This window comes from Pundamilia nyererei, unplaced genomic scaffold (assembly GCF_000239375.1).
Source record: "Pundamilia nyererei isolate P.nyererei 1_Seehausen unplaced genomic scaffold, PunNye1.0 scaffold00120, whole genome shotgun sequence".
NCBI lineage: Eukaryota > Metazoa > Chordata > Actinopteri > Cichliformes > Cichlidae > Pundamilia > Pundamilia nyererei.
In genome coordinates this window covers 687,320-707,944 of record NW_005187521.1, presented here as the reverse complement: position 1 = coordinate 707,944, position 20,625 = coordinate 687,320, and the positions used below count along the sequence as shown (strand labels likewise).

General features: G+C 40.9%; 1 protein-coding gene across 5 annotated transcripts in view; it reads left to right on the top strand.

Moving 5' to 3' along the window:
• Positions 1–20,625, top strand: part of ate1 (arginyltransferase 1) — a 50,485-nt gene that overhangs the window by 4,571 nt on the left and 25,289 nt on the right. For 2 of the 5 annotated variants that reach the window (XM_005742380.1, XM_013913218.1), the window contains exons 3-9: positions 138–200; positions 382–491; positions 1,091–1,318; positions 5,644–5,858; positions 8,602–8,730; positions 9,888–10,016; positions 16,279–16,311. In XM_005742380.1, the coding sequence (XP_005742437.1) occupies positions 138–200; positions 382–491; positions 1,091–1,318; positions 5,644–5,858; positions 8,602–8,730; positions 9,888–10,016; positions 16,279–16,311 (907 nt within the window). The remainder of the gene's footprint in view (positions 1–137; positions 201–381; positions 492–1,090; positions 1,319–5,643; positions 5,859–8,601; positions 8,731–9,887; positions 10,017–16,278; positions 16,312–20,625) is intronic. The other 3 variants (XM_005742382.1, XM_005742381.1, XM_005742383.1) reach the window with 3 other exon arrangements.

The window sequence follows — 20,625 nt, the reverse complement described above, 5'->3', positions numbered from 1 at the left end:
TGGTTTCCTACTTCCATTTGAAACCTTTTCTCCTGAATTCAGTTTAAAAATGGAGTTGTGACTACTTCAAATAAAAAATAATAATTTATTGCCTTTTTTTTTTCTCCCACAAATCTTGTCCATGTTTTAATTTTCAGAAGTGGGAAGTATGTTTACAAACCCATAATGCAGAAGACATGCTGTCCACAGTATACCATCAGGTAATTTTATTAACTTGCTTACCAAAATTTCCTTTTATGAGTCATGCTTTAAGTAACTTAAGATCTGATAAGACCAAAAAACCTAGAATACACAAGGGTTGTTTGATCTATGTTGAAAAAATACGTTAATTAAATGTTTGCTTTAACAACCAATAACCTTTACCTTGTATCTTCTCTCAAGATGCCACGCTCTGAAATTCCAGCCTTCCAAATCCCACAAGAAAATCCTGAAGAAGATGAACAGATTTATATCCAAAGGGGAGCTGCAAAAGGGGCAGGAAGATTGTGCAGGTATGTATAATATATGAGGTATTAACACATCCATTCATAGTCTCTATTGGTGTACAATTCGTGGAAAAAATGGCAATACTCTTTAAGCAGTTAGTGCTCTGCGACTGCATATGTGTTGTAGTTTGTAGTGTGAAGCACTACACAGGCTTGACTTGAGTTTGAAACTTAATAAATGTGTGAAAATGACTTGAGTCTGTAATGTATTCATGGACCACAGGTTTTGATATAAATGATGCTGCGAACAGCAGGCAGATTGAGATTTATGGGTTTACACAGGAGTCTGGCTGTTCCTCTCTATCAGCTCATAAGAGCTCCATCAGTTGCAAAGCTCACAAACTGTGCACATAACATTTCATCAGAGACCCCTTCGCAGCAAGGCTTTTTAACTGCAGGATGTCACAGAGAGCAGTCCTGGTGCATGACTGCAGATCAGTAATGTCATATTCTGATGTTAATGATCAGGCATAAGTGAGCACCCTGGTTTAAAGTGCAGTTAGCATTGGGTGCTAATTCAAAAACGAATTCAATTCAAAACAGAAGAGAAGGGTAATTTACAGTGTGCTGTCTGGTGTAAGCAATATTGATTTCCTGCATTATAGGTGAGCCAATGGACTCGGTGTGTGAAGAGGCAGGACCACAGGAACTGAGGAAAGTACATTTAAAGTGCACCGCTCTCACAGGCATTCAGAAGGATGCTACAGAGTTTCCATCTACCACAGAAGTTCAGAAGGAGGCAGCAGATGCCACACCTACAGGCTCGCAAACATCACAAAATGATCCAGTGTCTGTACTGGCTGGGACCACAACATCCGCAGCTCCCAAACCAGGTAGGAGTCATCTAAACTAGTGCTGTACTTGCCGTTGCTCAGGGGGAGAAAAAAGTTAGTACTATAATTAGTTAGATCACATAGAATAGAATGAGCTATCAATCTAAACCTGGAGCGGCAGTGATCATAAAAAAATTAAACTAACTAAAGTTTTAAAACAATGACATAAATCCTTATATGAACGGCTCAAGCAGCTGTACTATGAAGCCTCAGCAATAAGTAGTGCGGGGTTTTTACCTCTCTCTGCTCTCGGCTTTGTTGTGTGTGCACCTTCTCACACATCAACGGGCTGAAGGTGATATTAATCGAGTTGACGGGGTGTTATTATTTATTACCATCAGTGCAATGAAGCTTCCCAGTAAGTGTGAAACCGAAGCGGATAATTTCACGTTGACCTTATTCTTCGTTTTAATAACCCACTAACTGGAAAGGCCGGTTTCTGGGTTATGTGCTTTCAGTCTTGGAGCTCTTCTCAGAAAGCCGCGTTGTTGTTAGGTTACAAAAATGCGTGAAACATTTTTGTGTCTTCATCTGTACCGAGTGCTCCGAGTCTCCACAGTCTACTCCAGGAAGGACCTAAGAACGGGATTAGATCAGTCTGGGATTCCAAACAGTTTGATTGTCAGTGACCGCTATGGATTGACACTTTGTCAGGGACAAAGAGGGAAGTAATGCTCTTTAACTGAAAATGCTGTCAGCACAGCAGGGGAGAAAAAGCTGTAAGCAAAGCGTTGTTTTTTTTTCACTGTAGATGCTGAGCTGTCAACACTGAACTTCAGATACAGAAAGCAGATCCTGCCACCAGAAAAACAATGGAAACAGGCCTTAAAAATGCACTGATCATACAGAGTATTAATGTAGCATTTATGTGGTGAATTTTTATCCTGGCTTGCTATATAAGTAGTTTCCCTTTAGTGTTTTTGGAATTTCTTTGCAGCAATTAAACTTAATTTGGATGGTTTTTTTTAAACATCGCAGCTAAGACAATTTGAATACATGATTACTTATTAATTTGTTTAAATGTAGTCAACTACAACTAAGCTAATAATAAGCCACCTGTGTCTAATCGAGGAGTCCTTAGCTGTTTGTACTAAATACTTAATGGCTTCTTTGGTTTTCTGCTTAAATTTATGCTGTCTCTACTGTATCCAATGCGGCCTCATGCTGTGCTCTGCACTAACTGAAGTATCAGATCTTGCCAGAAGGTGTCACTGTTCACCTTGTAAACCAGGCTTCACACTGCAGCATGTTGGTGAATGAGGGCACTGTTTGTTCACTGTTTCGTAGGAGTGTGTGTCTGGTTTGGAATTATCTGTCTATGTTCTCCTCCTTATTTTCCAGCACAGGATATCCCCTCAATAATGAATTAATAACACTTATAGGGAAGAGATAATAAACTCCCATTAGACAGAGGAAGTGGCGTTTTTAACAACCTTTAATGTTTCAGGCTTCAGCTGCTTTTTTCCTTTCCAACTCTGATGAGAACGCCATCCAGCATCATTAATTAAAAGGCAAGAGCGGATGTTGGAGAAATATTATTGTGCAAATTTTTTGTAAATCATGCAATGATTATGAGAAAGGCACTTAACTCAAGGGGTGAACCAGTCTGGCTTTTACACAAGATCAACAACTTGGTAATGAAAACGCATAATTTGTTCCCATTTTTTCGTGAATCTATGACAAATGTCAAAGATAATATAGCTTGACAAGAATAAAATAAGATTTTTAGACCAACAAGGTGAGCATTTTATCACATTTACCAAAAACCTGAGAAAACTAGGGGGGAAAATGAGAAAGGGGCAGACCTAAAAAAACAAACTACAGCAGGAGAGCAGTACACACTGAACTTCCTTAAGAAATGGGGGGGGGAAATCCAACAAACACCTGACACAGGACCTGAGAGATGCATTAGGGCCTTCAGTTGTTCACTGCTGTTCACCAAAGCCTTATTAGAAATGGTCTCCGTGGAGGCGGGGGTATTGTGAAGCCATTTTTTAAAGGAAACCTGGAGAAAAGGCTGAGGTATGCCAAATTACTCAAGAATTGGACCGAAAATCGGTGAACTAAAGTCACGTGGAGTGATGAATCCAAATTTGGGATTTTTGGTTCAAATCATCGTCAGTATGTACAGAAGTAGGTCAAGAATGAGATGGAAAAGTGAGTGTCTACAGCTATTTGTGGAGGCTGTGTCATGGTTTGGGGCTATGAACACAGAAAAGTATCACCAGATTTTGATCCAGTGTCTGATTGGAACAGCTTCATTTTCCAGCAGGAAAATGATGTCAAGCACGATACTAACGCTGTAAACACCACTCACTGGAACACTATCAGTCATGGATTGGCCTCCCCGGAGCCCAGATTTCAACATTATTGAAGCCGTGTGCGATCATGTTTTTCACCGTTAGCAGAAAACAGCTGGACCTCTCTTCCCTCTACTTTTATGACTAGTGCACTTTATAACTTTGGGGAGTTTCCAGTTACCAAAAACTTAAGCGGAACCAGTTTTAATTACAGCAGAGAGTTTAAGTTGGTAGTTTCTCAAGGGTTATACATTGCAATAAATGCCACTGCACACGCAGAACAGAGACGACAGTATCCTTCAACCACTGTAAATCAATACTGACTTGTGTGCTGCATGTTTACGTATAGGAAAGCAGTATTTCACATTTCTAGACAGCTTACACTGAGTGTATCTTCTGAAAGCCATATGTGTGCTCGGGGAAGCATGGATAGAGAATGTCATAGATTTTATGAAGCGCTAACTGCTGGAGAAAGTGCATCTGTCTTCCACAGGAACTGGTCTGTCAGACTTTATCTTCACCACAGCTGCATATCCTGTCCTTGGGAGTACCTGTTTTTTTTTGTGTTTGTGAGGCTAAGAGAGAAAGTGTGTGTCGATGCTGAGAGTGTAATTACTGGGAGAGAGAGGCGCATGGACAGAGTAATCATGGATAAGGGTTGCTGTGTTTGTGGTTGAGTCAGTGTGATGAACTCGGTCCAGGCTGTAGTTCCTGTTGTCTGCGTGACCACTCTTCCTTGACATTGGTTTGTTTATTCTGAAAGAGGTAAACTATGTGACCACGCTATCACAGCCACAACTCTGTTTATACCAGAGGTGATTTCTTGCAAGTGCAAACTTCCTTTCGCACCGCTTTTCATTTCCAATAAAACGCTAATGTGGCAATCTTGAGATTAAATATTACGCTGTTAATTTTCTTAGTCACTACATTTATGTGCTCCTATCGCCCCCGATGACTCGACAACAAATCATTTAGAAGAAGAACACAGTAAGCGATAAATAAAAAATACAAAAATATTTTTTTAGTTTATGCACTGCAAATGTCATTTCATGTTTTTAGCATATTTTATAGCATAGCTTCAGTTCTGTATTTACTGTTCACAGGGTGCAATCTGCCATACAGACACAGGACCTTGAGACAGCTAAAGCTGAATGCTGTGAGTGATTCTTGGCCAGGATCTGTTTCTCTCTCCTCTGTCAGGATCAGGCATCGGGATCTCTCGCTCACTCTCTCTTCCTTGTGACCTCACCGGAGGGGGAGTTGGTGAATGAGCTGATGGTGGCAGCTGGCAATATGACAAGCAGGAAACGGCTCTCGTTTCCTTATTGCTCCAAACAGGATGTGGGCGTGTAAACTGTTGACATGGGATGCCCGGAGAGCTGAAGGGCTTGGCAAGAGCCCAGGAGGTTGTGGTGGTAGAGGAGGAGAAGGAGGAGGAGGAGGGGCAGCAGGATGAGAAGAAGGGACAGGCAGAGATTTAGTAATTTCAGGAACTGTTTCTGTCAGTCTTGCTGATAGAAGGAAAAAAATGCGTGTGTTGCGTTTTCTTTGCGATGTACGATGAGCTGGTCCACTCATTTATTTTCCCACACCAGCAGACCTGATTGTTTTTATTATTAGGTTGGTTTTTTTTGTTATCGCCAAAAAAAAAACCAACTATGCTTGCTTCAGTGAAAAATCAAAGAGGACTGAGGTAATCACCATCCTTACCTCAGTAGTCTTTACATTAAATCATTGCTTTGGCAGCCATGAAACGATATTCTATGTGCTACTGGAGTCAAAGTGACGGGCAGCTATCGCATATGTTTTTTGAAAGTTACAGCGGCTCAAAGTTAAAGCCTTTGTTACTTTTGGTTTATTCTTACCGAAAAAGCAGTCTGAAGCTGAAAATGATCATTCTCCCTGAGTTCAGTTTTTAAACTGGATCTTTTACGTCCGTGGCATATTCTCACCATGTCTTTGCATAAAATTAAAGCGATAATGCACCTTCAGGAAACCTTTGACATTTCTCCTTCTGTCTTGCAGGGAATGGAGCCGATCCTAGCCGCCCGCCGTGTAGGAAGGCCAAAGAGTTGAGGAAAGAGCGGCGTCTTCAGAAAGAACAAATGAGGCAAAATGGCGACGGCGTTTCCTCCACTGTCTCTCCTACCCAACCCACTCCTAGTCAAAACAACCAATCAAAAACATTGGAAGAATTCATCAGCGAATCATTGCCTGAAAACTCTGCTCATTGCCTTGAGGTGAACAAAAATATTGTGGAGCAAACTTTTGTTCCTCTTTTTTTTCCTGTAACTTTAAATGATCATTAACCTATTTTGATGATTCTGTCATTAAGAAATAGTGTTCTTAGTCTAGCTTTCAGGCTTTGTAATGTTTGGACTTAGCTAGCTCGAACATTTGGTCTCACAGAGCTCTTCCCCAGCTCCAGTGACTTCACATGTGTTTATGTGTACGGATAGGATAGCTAGCCAAAGCGGAGTGGAAAAACCACCTCTTCCTACTTCGAATTCAACCAAATGACAGGCACACCACACAGAATGGGTTGCATTACTCTGCTGATGACATTAAAACCACAGCACCCAGCTCAGCCAGTATGAGAAGACATGGAAATGAAGTTTTGGCAGGCAGGAGAACAATGTAGAAGAGAGATCCCTGGCTAAGCCTCCATCTGAGGTTGGTAGAGTAACGTCATTCCTGGTCTTGACCAAGATTTAAGCCAGATGCAGTGATGAACCAGGCAGTGTCTGCCTTTTGTCTCTGTACCCCGTGAGACTAGAGAGCTCTTTTCAGTTGGATTCATTTGTTTGCTAGGAATTATAATTGAATTCTCTTTAGAGGCCACGCACACAATGTTATCCGATGCAAATGGAGGTTAATTATATGTTTTACAAGTCATACAATTTGGAGAGGCTTCTACTTGACCCATTTAGCTCTTTATTATAGAACATAGAGCAGGGCTGCAACAGATTTCTGGCTAAGGAACATTTTCAATCATTAGCAGTTTAGCAAATCGTTCTGATGTTGTCAGTTGGACGTGTCTTGTGTTGATCCTTAAGTGTTGTCACACCAGTACCAGATGATTATTGCGTTTACACTAGAGCAATTAAGTGTAGTCAAGCTCAGTTTCTTCATAAACACATCTGTTTAAGATGTCACACTCGAGAATACACTGCAGGATACATAAAAAAACCCTGCAGGGTCCATATAAAACGTGGAAATGGAAATTTGGTGATTAAGCATCTTCACTTTGGCTTTGCTATAAGATCACCGTCGCTTTCTGCAAAGCTTCATTGTTTATATTTCTCTTTTGCTACGATTGATTCTGTGTCCTTGGACGAGCTCACTACTTTTGCAGATCAGAGAGATGAGTCATAGGGACAGGGAAGACGAGTTTAGATGACCATGCAGTGCAGCCGGGGTTCTGCATGCCACCACTTGGGGTCAGTGTGACAACATGATACAAATCCCCTCAGGCACCTCTGGAAAGTATGGAACTGCTCTTCCCCTTAAGAGTGCCTGTGTACAGCCTCTGCAGTTTTTTCATATTTCCATAGATGTTCTTTTATCCCATTACTTAATATGCAGTGGTTTGGCAGTCAGTTTTCTCGTCTGTCCTTTTACTTATAACAGTGCAAAGAAAGGTCTTGAGGGTTCATGACAAAATATCATTAAGATACAACACTTTTCTTTAATAAATTTTAATTAGCTAAACAAAGTGCAGTTGTGTTGTTTGGCTTTATTTGAACATTCTTAAGCAATTTAAGTTGGTTTTGAATTTCAAGTCTGTTTTGAGAACTGGAAATTTCATTTCCATGCTGTCTGCTAGTGGTGCGAGTTTCCCCCAATTTTTATTTTTTTTTTGAACTTATCAAAAATATATATCTCCAGATTAAGAACAATATTAAGACGAGCAAACTTGAGACGTTCAGCATCTCTGTTTGACTAAAGGATGCTGATGCCAAATGTTCATATGAGAGACCTAAGAGTTAAGTTCCAAGCCAAACAAACCCCAAGTTCAATTCATCTGTCGTGTCCTTCCAGGGGATTTATATGGCACAGCCTCTGTGGCCAACAAAAGCTTCAAAATGAGGAGACAGTTAATTAAATGGGGCCGGACGATGAGAGAAGGATCCTTTCATTTTTTAAATATTAGCAGCATTGGTCAGTTTTTCTTTCCCCGTCTTTCTATCAAAGACTTTTCCTGATCTTCTCTGTTGAAGTTTGAGCTTATCATATATGCCTTTTTGGATTCACTGCTGCATAAGTACACATGATGGATGCATCATAATTTTTCTATGCACCTGTAATTATTGTATGTAAAAATTAACCTATTATAACTTATTAGGCCACTTAGGTTGCCTAATTGTGTTCTTATACTAGGTTACCTGAACTTGGACTGTGGTTTTAATGTTTGTCATGCTTTTGATGACATGGCAGAGCTGAAGAAATGCTCCGCCATTTATCCCCATTTATCCCAAAAAGCACATTAGCAAATATGTTAATGATTATATTTCGAGCAACTTGTTTGTAATATTCTTGTGTCACAAGAAAGACGGACATAACACACCCACTTTCATGAAGCCAACATCTTACACAAACATCTATTAAAAACTAAAGATATTTGTGTGTGTGATTAGATTAGCTAGATTATATTTTATAAAATGAGATTTTTCTCCAAAGGATTCACTACAACTTGAGCTTAAGGTCTCGTACAGCTGTCGTAGGTGAAAAGAAGCCTTTGATTAAAATGAAATGATATCTTAGGAATTGTAAGTGCTGTGATTTATTTGCAAAAGATGGTTTTAAGAGGGTGTGCTTATGTCAGTCTTTCTTCCCTTTTGTGGTCTTTTTTTGTTTTGTTAGTTAAATTTTTAGTTTAGTTTTTTTTTTTCTTAATTGGGCATTTTCAATAACCACTTACACTTTTCTCATTGCTTCTTACATTTTATTGTTAACTCTTGTTTGCCCATATTCTTTTTGAAGGTGAGGCTAGTGCGCTCCAATCCCCCTAGCCCGCAGTTCAAAGCTTCTTTCGACGCCTCCTACCAGGTGTACAAACTCTACCAGATGGGCATTCACAAGGACCCTCCTGACAAACCCACCGAGAGCCAGGTCAGAGGGTGGGAGGCATAGGTCAACCTTTTCTAGGGGTACCCAGGGAGGGAGGGAGAGGGTCGACAAATGTGGGGACCTAGAAAGGAAATAAAAGGCTTTGATGTATTCCATTTTTGTACTTATTCATACAGGAATATCATTCAATTCAATCATTTAAGCATCATTGCATTTGTATAACTGGGTTCGGTCGCTGCGAAGTTTTAGAATTAGACTTGAATGGATAAATAATTTGTGTTGGAACTTTGAAACAAGAATTAAGTTAAATAGTCTTAAGCATCTGCTTGAATGTGGGGGAAAGTGAATTAACATGCTAGTATTAAAGAGAGGGTATGTGTATAAATGCGAAAGTCAAAGGGAGAGGAAATGGAGGGGAAAATGTTTCCATACGCCAGGGTTGAGAGCGGTGTTTCTCCAGGTGTCTGACTTGGCCCTTGGTCGGCCAGCCGGGTCGTTAGTGTTGAGCTGTTTTTAGTTTGGGGGTTGAGGTAGTTTGTCAGCTGACCCCTCCCGACCTTCACACATTTGCCCTGTCTGTGTCTACTGTCACCCTGCCCTCACGATAGTTTCAGTTTCTGAACCAGAGTATGATTTGAATTTGGAACTGGAGCTCGTAGTGTTTGTGTGGTTTTAATTTTCTTGCGTGCGCTCAGTTCAACCTTGTTTACCTTTTTGAGGAGAGTCTGCGGTGTTGGACAAGAATCTGTACGCGTCCCGCTTAGATGATCCACTGAGACAGGCTTCTGCTGCTCTGGACCTCGCACGCACTGACGCTGGTTTCAGTCTGGTATTACCAGTCCTCTTCAGCTAATCTGTGGTAATAGCTGGGCGGTGCACTAGCCTCATCCTCAGGTTTCTCATTACGTTATTGCTGTGAAAATACACCATCAGTCTCCTAGATGCAGAATGTTTGCTTGCGCTGATATTTGTGTGCCCGGCAATCTGATTTGAATAAACCAGTAACCAAGTACTGTGTTACCAGCTTTTCTCAAGGGCTAGGAGACTGATGCCAACGCTATGATATAACGCACTGTTGATTCCAGCACTGTTCACGTCCTCCGCCCTCCCTTTTCTAGCTGCTCACTGTCCTCGTATGCATTGTTTATCGTTGTAAAACCTCCCTTCACCTCCCTTCCCCCAACACCCTGTGCTTGAAGGTGAGGCTAGTGCCAGTGAACTTTGAGGACCCTCAATTCATGGCGTCGTATCAGCAGTCGTCAGCGCTGTACGCCCAATACCAGATGGCCATTCATGGTGATGACCCCAGCGAATGTAGTGAGAGTGAGGTACGGCATGATTATTATTCCACACCTGGTTGGGAGCTGCTGCACACGCTCGTTCAACGTTCTTGCTGCTTTTTGACTTTTTTTTTTTCCTCTTTCTTTTACATACAATACAGTACAATTTTATTTATATAACACATTTAAAACTAGGGGTTGTTAGATAAAACAGGCACTTTGAAAATACTGTCTTACAATTAGTAGTAGTAACAGCAATATTCATTTGACTGGACCTTGTAAAAACATAAAAGAATTTGTCTGTGTTATAATTCTTAAATTTATGTATTATAAAATTACTGTGAAATATATAAAAGGGCATGAAAAGAGTTTTTCCCTAGGTTTTTTTTGCAGTGAATGAGTAGGAATCATTGTGAATATAAAACCTGACCTAAGCAGTGATAATAATTAATGAAACGCATTAAATTATATGTATACACACCAGGTTTCTCCACGTTCTATATCAATAAACGAAGAAAAAATAAAGTCTAGTCAGGATGCAGAAACTGCTGGACAACCTGAGAGAGCCTTTTGTCCCTCTGGGCTGGAAAAACAGCCTCCTCCTCCTCCCCCTCCTGCCAGCAGGCTGCAGTAAATTACTGAATTCTCCAACTTGTAAAAGTAAGGTAATTAATAAATAATAAAAGCTGTCAGATTGGGCAGACTGTGGCAGATTCTTTCCTAGTGCCATAACCTTAGCTCTGTCAATAGAGCGCATGTGTTTGTGCACAGTCTTAGCTCAGGGTAATGACTGTAGTGTAGTTTTAAGAATTAGACTAATAATATCTTCAAAATATAAAATGAAAATGTTGTGCTAAAAACGCTGATGTCTGTTGAGTTTCCAGAAATAAAGTTTTTTATTTTATTGGTTTTCCATGTTGGATAACCACATGTGTAGTGTACAAGCCCAGGGTCACATAAGATTAGGTAATTACTTTCAAATGCAGCCTCATTAATTGTAATTTACCTTCACATCTGTAGTTTAGAGTGGTAGAGAGAGCCTATGCTTTAGATTGTAACAACACAGTTATTATATGGGCTGTAATTAGTATGAGTGTATGTGTGGAATACACTGCTTTCTGTGCTTCATGGCAAGTCTGTATGGTGGACAAGTCTTGTTCTCACACCACAAGATGTATGAAATGTGGCTGTGGCACTGGGACCAGAAACATGTTTGTACAAGAAGTTGGAGGGCAGGGGGGGGGACTTCTTGGATGGGCTGTACCTCACAGCACGCCATATTATAGGTGAGATAATTTCAATAAAAATGCTCCAAAATGCAACGGCATCACAAACATGTTCAAGGGATCTGGCTCAGTGAATCAAATTAGCTACAGTAACACCTAGTCAGCACCCAGCTGTCACTCAAATGCACCACACTCCTAATTATAAGTATGTTATAAAAAAATGCATCTAATAAAGAGAGGGGATTAGATACAGGGTCTAAAACATTAAACAAGTTAATTCCTTCTGGGAGAATGTTTGGGATTGACCAACTGACATGGCTTGAAAAATGATCCCTGTATGGAAGTGGTGTTTCGTCCATTTACTCCAGTGTTCAAGAATTGATAGCGTGACATAAATAGCTCTTTTACCCCTTTCTGAAAACTTGGGACTGAACTTAACTCATCTGATAAAAGTTTATAAAGTCTTAAAGCCAGGGGTGTCGCTGCTTTACCTGGCAATCATTTGGTCATAATGTAACCTGCAGCTGCCAGCTAGTCAACCACTTTTGGTGAGTGAAATGATCCTACTTTTTACTTGGGTAGCAGCTATCCTTGTCTGTGTGATACGTACAGTCTTTGGATCTTGCTAACCCAGCTTCCTAGTTTTTTTTTTTTTTTTCTTCATGCACCAAAAAGACATGACAATAAAAATAAACACAACATGGCAGCTGCCATTTTACAGTGAGACAAAAGAATACGTGATACTACAGACTTGATCAGTTTCTTATAAACAGTCTAGTGCAGTGGTTCTCAAAGTGTGTGGAGCGCCCCACTGGTGGGACGCAAATTGCAGCTAGGCTTTTCTGCCATTATTTTGTTTAAATGGGGCGTGAAAATATTTCTTCCTGCCATGTAGGGAATGATGTAAAAAGTTTGAGAACCACTGGTCTAGAAGATTGACTCAGATTTAGAGTCTGTGTCAAGTTGCCACCGGAGGAACTGCAGTTTTTGTAAAATCCACTTTGGCTGCATTTTTCAACCCCTGAAGTTGCTGCTCGATTAGGACACGTTTTTATCTTCGGCTGAAGTACAGCTAGTCCAGGGCATGTTTGATTGAACCTGAGCGACTGTGGTTTGACGACTTTTCTTTTCTCTAGTCGCGCTACAGTAATTTTATGTACAGAGCCAGGCCTTAATTGTTCCCACTCAAACAAATTTGCCTTCATTTTCCCCCTAGTTGGAATACTGTGACACCCACTCCCGAGCCCATAACACTACTGATTTTATTGTCTTGCCCGTCAAGCTCCTGGTAAACTCCTCTTATTCCCAGAATCTTAGACCACCCCCCATCTCCCTCCACCTATTGTCCTGAAAAAGGGAAATTCGTTGTTGATGGCACATTTTGGTGAAATGCCATTTGCCTGCTGCTGCTGCTACTTAGGAAGTTGATCCATTTAGCATTTGTTTAGGTATTTATTAATCCATTAAAGTATTCCCTCGGGATAGGATCTAGATTGTTGTCAGCCTATGTTTGAACAAAGTGATGGGAGACCTTCTGTGTGCGTGCAAGCTGAACTACCTTGCCAAGATTGTTCAATCATTAGACAGTAAGATGTCCTAGAGGGTAATTGCTTTGTTTATTTTAGGATGTATGCATTTCCTGTCATGCCACAAGTGAAAGGCAGCCAGACGTTTTTCTTTCCACGTCCAGTCATTGTTTCCTGACAGAGTTGAAGCCCGCACTGGCAATTATTTAGATGCATGCACATACAAACACTCTCGCTGGCACTTATTGGTCTTAACTGTTGTGCTGAGCCATGACTCTCAGTTCCTGCACATGTGGCTTTCATTTTCAAGAAAACAAACCCTGTTAAATCTGTATTTACTCTGCTTGATGGCCAGTACTTTTACCAAGACACTTGGAGAAAAATATACGGAAAAAGTTGAGACATGGCAGTAACAGTCATCCGTAAAATGGAAGAAATGATTGAAATTTTGGCACAGACTATGTCAAAGCTATTTGCAACATGGTTATGCATAGCAGCGATATTCAATAACACCATCTAAACCACATTGCCGTTGTCCACCCAGTTCCTCGTATTATCTGGAACTGCTTTGAACGCCTTTGAAATGAACAGGGACACATGTTTGTGAAGGAAAAAGAGAGTGTTAGACATTTAAAGGGTGAAACCTTGTTGCTCAAATAAGTACAGTACAATTTTAGAGAGTACAGAGCACAATGACGAGAGGTCTAAGTAGCAATTAGGCTTAAGCAGATGCGTGTGTTTATATGCAATCTGTGTGTGTGTGTGTGTGTGTGTGTGTGTGTGTGTGTGTTTGAGACGGCTTCTTGCACTCCTAATCGTACACAGATGAGTGTTTGCTGTAAGAAAGGGAGAGTTTGAGAGGAAGTGATGAACTCCATGTGTTCAGTCATTGCTCTGAATAGAGCGTAGTTGATGTGCTGTTGTATTAAGAGATGGAAGCACAGGAGTAGCTGTAGCTGTTTTCATATGTATTCATGCCTCAAGTGAGTGCACTCCCACTCGAGTTTGTGTACGTGTGTCAGCCTCACAGAGCTGTTGTTTGTCAGAGAACAAACAGGGGGTCAACCCTGCTGTGCTCCAGGAGAGTGATTTCAGGCAAACACAGCTACACTGCACTGTTGGTTAAAAGAAGAATTAGAAAGAGGGACAGGAGGTATTCAGAAAACACACACATGCAAATTTGCATACATGAGTAAAAGCTCACATGTATATTTTCTATATTTTCCTAATCAAATCAGGATTTCACCACAAGGTCAGTGTGAGATTCTCTCTCACACACACTCGTTTGCACACGTTGTAGCTTGGCCTCTACAGATGATGTCATCTAATAACTGCAGCTGTTGTTCACTTGCTAAACCGTTTAGTTGAGTTTTTTTTGGTGAGTTTTTAACAAAAGTTTCATTTGTGCCCTTCAGCAGTACTGCACAGTGGGAGTCTTTGCTGTTGGTAATTTGTCGACTGGCAGAGCAGTAGTCACTGCAGAGGTAGGAGTGGAAAATTAGATTCTACTGGCATGGCTACACAGGCGAGGGGATTTGACAGGCGGGTTTTTTGCATGGGCGAAGATCATTGTCGACTCAACAGATCTTGTCATTGCACTTTTGTTGGAACATGTTAAAAAAAAACTGTGCAACATACTTTTCTGTTTAGTAGAGGAATTGGGGGAAAAATGTGTAGAAATGCAGTGTTGTCCAAAGATCAACCTAAGCTTATGGGGTTGTGTAGTGGCTTTGAAGAGGAGACTGTAAAGTTCCACTAATATTTGGGAAGTTGCAGGGTGAGAATCATCAGTCCATAGATTTCTGTTCATCCCCACTTCATCTTGGTGTGAGGTTGGGTCCAGGGGAAAGGCATCTTGTTGTAGTATTCAGCACCGCAGGGGACAAGGTTTGTGAGAATTTTATAGCCCACATCAACACCCCTCTGCAAGAGCTGTGTGCACCGTTACAATGCATGAATAGTTTTGTTGTTTTGAGTGCTTTATGCTTAAGTCTTTTCTTTTATTGCAATTCTTCATTTTAAAGTTTTTGCTTATTTTTACAACTTAAATTTCTTATGGATGTCGTCATTTTTCTGATGAGAGTCCAGTTTAAGTGAGGGAGTTTAAAAGATGGTAAAAATGGTTGTTGGTGTCAGTCAAAGGTATGGTGGAAATGACGGATGACAGTTCATCATCCTTTCGCTGCGCTCTGCCAAAAACATCTCCCATGCTGGTGACACTGCATTAGTGTCACCAGCACTGTGGCAGATGCAGGAGGAAACGCACACTCTGTTGGATGAGCTCAGGCTGCTGGCTGGGTTTGCGAGGTGCACTAAAGCCAGCACTGCCCCACCTAGTGAACCATGCCTTGAGCAGTCATTACGATTACTAGCTTTACTGCTGTGCACATACTCAGTCACTTACTCACAAGCAGAGCATGTTGGTGCGTTTCTGAGAAATTCTGGCAACTCCTAGAGAACCTACGTGTTAATAATAAGCAAAGACAGATAATCTGTCTCTAAATGGCCAACACAGCCTTCAGTCAGTCTAGATGCTATAAAAACAAAATAAGTAGTCTCATTTCATTGTCAGCAACTTTGATGGAAATAAAATTGCAAGTGCTAATTTTTATTGGCTTTTGTTTACACTGTTATTCTTCAGGACATAATATAAAGAATTAGATTACTTTGATATATGAGTTAGTCATAATGACAAAATACAATATTTTCAGCACAAATCAGATGGACTGAAAATTAGTATCACCGTTTAACAAGCGTTCAAGCCATAGCTGGTTGGATAGAATCAGAAGCAACACAAAATAATTATCAATGGAAATGCATTTGCCCGCGGATAAGGGTCATCGTGCAATACAGTGTGTATCGTTGTTTATGGAATCACATCTGGACCCTCACTGTCCGTGTTTACAATACTTTGGTGCTGATATAGATCTATGTTCTGCTCCTCAAGCAGTGGACCCCAAGGTAAACATATCTGCAAACGAATGACACAGCTGGATTGTAGCATGTCTTTGTAAAATATGAGCAAGGGTCTGTGTTATGTGCTCATTGAGTAAACTTAAATCTGTCAGTCACCACTTTGGCGTTCTGGTTGTCATTACAAAACGGTTTTGGACCTAAACATGGACACCGCTCTCAACCCCACTGCTAAAAATGAACTCCAGGAAACGGTAGAGAGAATGGAAGAAAAATGACATATTTTCCACCCCCACCCCAGTAATCAATATCTGGTGTGGTGTTTTAAATGAGAGAGAAACTATTTTGACATTGGGAGCACTGCTTATTTTTGCTGTCACGGTGTCCTCCCTGTAGTGCGAGCTGCAGTTGATAGGGTAAATGTTTTCATTTGTATAAATACAGTTTTCCTTTTAATGCCCCGTAGTGAATGGAGGGCTTCATTTGAAATGTGACACCTGAGTAGAAAGAAAACAGGGAGGGATAAGTTATATAGAACAGCAAAGGAGACGTGTATGGTTTTCATTTATGCCTTTTTCAAAAGAGCTGCTGACCCAGAGAGCTAACTGTTTTTCTCTCTGTCCCCCCCTCTGCTTTCCTCCACAGTTCAAGAGATTTCTCTGTGATTCACCGTTAGAGGTATGTATTTCCTTTGGCCTGTTGACAGTTTAATAACCCCCTGCTTTTAAATGTCTCTGTTCATCCAAATGTGTTACCTGGAATGATTTGCCCCAACCAGTAGAGGGTCTTCCTGAAATTACTGTCATGGAGATTATGATAATGACTTGAAAAACGCCTGGGGTTTCGGTTTTTAGTTCCTCATCACATTCACTCAAAAGAAAGAAAATCTAAACTAGTTGCCCTTTTTCAGCACATACCAACCCTCTACCTTTGGTCTGCCTCTTAGAGAGCCCTCCAGCTGGATTGAGTGGAGCTGAGGGATTTGGGAAGGGGGTTTTGTTTCATATCGGAGGGGTTTTAATTTAGCCCTGTGTTAGTGAAAGGGGGTGCCGAAGGAGGAAAATGGTAAATGTGGTGTCCAGATTGCAACTGTGTTGAACATAAGGTCTTCAGAGCAGTCCTTCCCTCTGGCTTTGACGGGATAGAACATACCACATTTATACCACTGCCCATTACTTTGCGTGGCGTGGTACAAATTACAGGTTGATGAGGAGATTGTGTGGGCCCACTTAACAAGAAGCAATTATTCAGGGACCATTAGAAATTTAATGGCAGCTTCTGGTGCATTAATTAGTGAAATCTTGCTCGTAATCTGTTTACTGTGTAAATTTTTAGATGCTTTAATCTGTATACAGAAGGATCTGGAAGAGCATTGGTGGTTAATCTGGTGGTGTTTGCTGTGAGGTGCAAGTTTGCAGTAAGGCATCACTGAGCACTTGTCAGGCCTGTTGAGCTGCAGGCTTCAGAAATACCACTGGACCTCTTGGGTCAGGACAATTACACCAACAATTAGACCCAGGATGGGTACTTATAACAGCCACTTTAATGGGATTGAGGTCCAGAGCACACGCAGACTGACTGACACAAACGCAGTCACTCTCTTTTGCCCCGTGGGCCCCCTCAGGTCTCTGCTAATGAACATCATTAGTGTTTATAGGAAACAAGCTTTTATCACCTCGTCAAGGCTGGAAGCCAGGCAGCTGAATTACACAGTTCTGCACACATGTGCACACCAAAACTGTGCCACACTACCTCGCATATTTTCCTGCCTTCAGTGTCCCCTCCTCTATGCCAGTTGAGGAGGCCATCTCTTTTCATTCGGCGTCCTCTTGTGCAACTTGTTTTTCTTTCCTTCTTTCATCCTCTCATCTCAGTCTCCCCTGTCTCTCTCCAAACGCTCTCCATTTCAGAATTATTATACATGGATTTCTGCTGTAGCTCTGCGTGTTGGCCTCCATCTGTGTCCAATCAGAGTGCTATTAAAATACACAGACACTCACCACATGGACCAGCAAACTCTGTGGTTCATCAGCTCACATATAAGCCTGCATTTTTAAAAATGTATGAGAAATGCATACTTCCAAATTGTAATTGGGACACAGGTAGTCTAATTGTTTCATTTCACCAAAACTGTAGAGGATTCATGCCGAAACTAAGTGGCAGTTAACAGAGTATGCCAGAGTTTTTCAGATGCTTTTACATACAAATGCAGACATGTAAACACACTGGTTCTGCCTGTCTCCAAACATGAATGAGCACTTCAGTGCAGGAGAAACACAGGGTGTTATGGGTTTTGTGGGATTCGTCTCCTCATTCAGTTTTCCTTTTATGAATAAACAACCTACACAGTAACAGGGGTGCAGGACTGTGGCTTTCAGTCTTTTCTTCTGTAGTTTGGTCATCTCTGTCTTTCCCTTCTTAGCATTTTGTCAGAGAATTATTTTACTATGTAAAGAAATGCAAACTTTTCCAAAAGACTTTGATCACTATGTGGAATATACCAAAAAAAGGATGTGGAAAAATAATTTTAACCTTATTCTTTTCGATCGTAAATTTTTACAAAGAGGCATTGTCAAATGTTGGAACACAGAAATTGATTGAATTATGAAAAAAACAAACATGTGATCATAGTGAGTTTTGATGCCAGGAACCCATTTCCAGAAAGGTGGGACTGCTGTGTAATGGTCAAACCAAATCAAAAACAGACAAAAATAATATGTAAACAAAAGCACAGAGTTTAACTTAACATGACTCAGTAAAAACAGGTTCCAGAGAACTGCTTTAAAATAAGTAAGGTCTTTCTTGAAAAAGATGGCTGGATTGCAGCATCCACTGTATGGACAAAAGTACTGGACCACCTTCACCTAACACCTACAGGAGCTGCTTGGCCTTGGAAAACCATACCATGAAGCTCCCGACAGTTTTTGCGTTGATGTTGCTGTCAGAAGAGGTTTGGAACTCAAGACTTGACTTTTGTGCACTGTTCATCTCAGCACTCAGTGACCCCCCCCTCTGTAACTTTACATGGTCTGACTCTTGAGTTGCTTCCCAAATGCTTCCACTTACAGTTGATTAGTTTATTGTGAAATATCTAGAAAGGGAGAGATTTCACAAACAGACCCGTTGGAACAGCGGCCTCCTACTGCAGCACCCTGCTCGAATTTAGCGAACTCTTTGAAACTACAAAGGCAGACTGCCGGACTGAGAAATGCAACAAAAACATCTGAACTGAAAGACTAAGAGGTTCCCTTTTAGAGTGTATTGCCCCATAATCATTACATTATCACTTAGCATTAATGGTGCTTTCACAGGTGTGCAAGTTACCTGTGCTTTGTGCGCCATCACGGATGCTGTCGTATATGTTGCTTTCAAGCGAGGTGGTCCCTAACCGCATGCAGCATCCATGAATTTAGTTCAGTGGGGGTCGTATTTCTGGATCTCGTTGATGTGTTTTGTTTTGTTTGTTTTTTCTTTGCAAAAATAGAATATTGTGCATTTAGCAACAAACTGTTTCAGTTGTCATTGGAAGTGCTGCTGAGCCAGTGTTGGGATTTCCTCTGCAGTATTGTCTGTTTTTTAATGCACTTTTATCGGTGGATCTTTTCTCTGACCAATTTCTTGGTCGCATCTCAGAATAGTTTGCAAAACGTCTCATTGTAGGTGGTGTTATCATCCAAATTTCTGGAATTTTGCATTGTAAAACACTATTTTTAAATTCCTGAGCTACTTGCCCACGCAGCCTTTTACAGAGTGGTGAAACTCTCCACATCTTTACTTCTGAGTGCCTCAGCCTCTCTAGGATACTTTTTTTTGAACACCAAATTTACTTATTAAACTTTTTAGTTGTGATATGTCCCTGTTCTACCACTTGGTTTTACAGTCATAAAACTTTTTCTCTATTTCTTTTAACCTGAACTAACCTTTTAAACGTGTTGCTTATGCTAAATTAAAACTTTGCATATATTTATGTTTATCTTTGCACAATTTACAGTGAAATATAAGACAATCATTGTCATATTCATTTCTGTTCACATCATCCGTCTTTATTTTAGGTTTCTTCCTTAAAGCTAACTTAACCATTCAAGTCTGAGATAAAGTGTCTATAAAGGGAATATAAGCTCATTTTTGTCCTTGAAGGGTTCACAAAATCCAGTTATTCTAATTCAGCAGAAGTTTAACTAAATGTCTCCCTGAGCAGGTTGAAATAAACACGGTATACCACCTCATGGCTTTATCAAGCGTGCTACACACATAGCCCTGTATTTAGGCCATATGTGAGTGATTTGGGGCTGCTGGGAAGCTCTGGGGTGGTTAGAAGTGTTCCAGGGAATGTTTAGATTGTTGTCACAGTTGCAAGGACACAACCATTAAGCTGTCGTTTGAGGTGATGCACAGGTCAGTCTGACAAGATCAGGCTTGAGCGCGGTACGAGCTTATAAACAAACACACTCTCATACACACACTCAGGCAGCCATTGCATCTCTTGCATGAGCACTCACATTCATAATAGCGCTCAAGTGTGTATGCTGAACGTGCGTTACGAAAAATCATCTTGTGCTCTTTCCTTTTGACAAAGCCTCTGGTGTTTTAGTGATAAATGGCGCTAAAACATCAGACCAACAGTTTCCCCCAGCTATGGATACACACACACTTTTAAATCCGCTCAGCTGTTGCATCAGGCAGTGCTTTATCGAGTTGCGGTCATTGTTGTCCTCCACCATCGCCAGCTGACTGTTTGCCAAAAATGTTCATTTTTATTCTTAAATCATCTGTCGGTCGCAGCTAAAGCTCAATAAAACCTCATAATCTACATCTAACGTCATGTGGCCTCTGTTATGGAGCTGTTAGGTAATTTAATTATCCCTTCCTATCCACACAAGCGCGCGCGCGCACACACACACACACACACACACACACACACACAAATGACCTCTGGTATTGATTGTGTCAGGCAGTTAATTACACCTGGGTACCCAAAGGCCTGACCTAAAG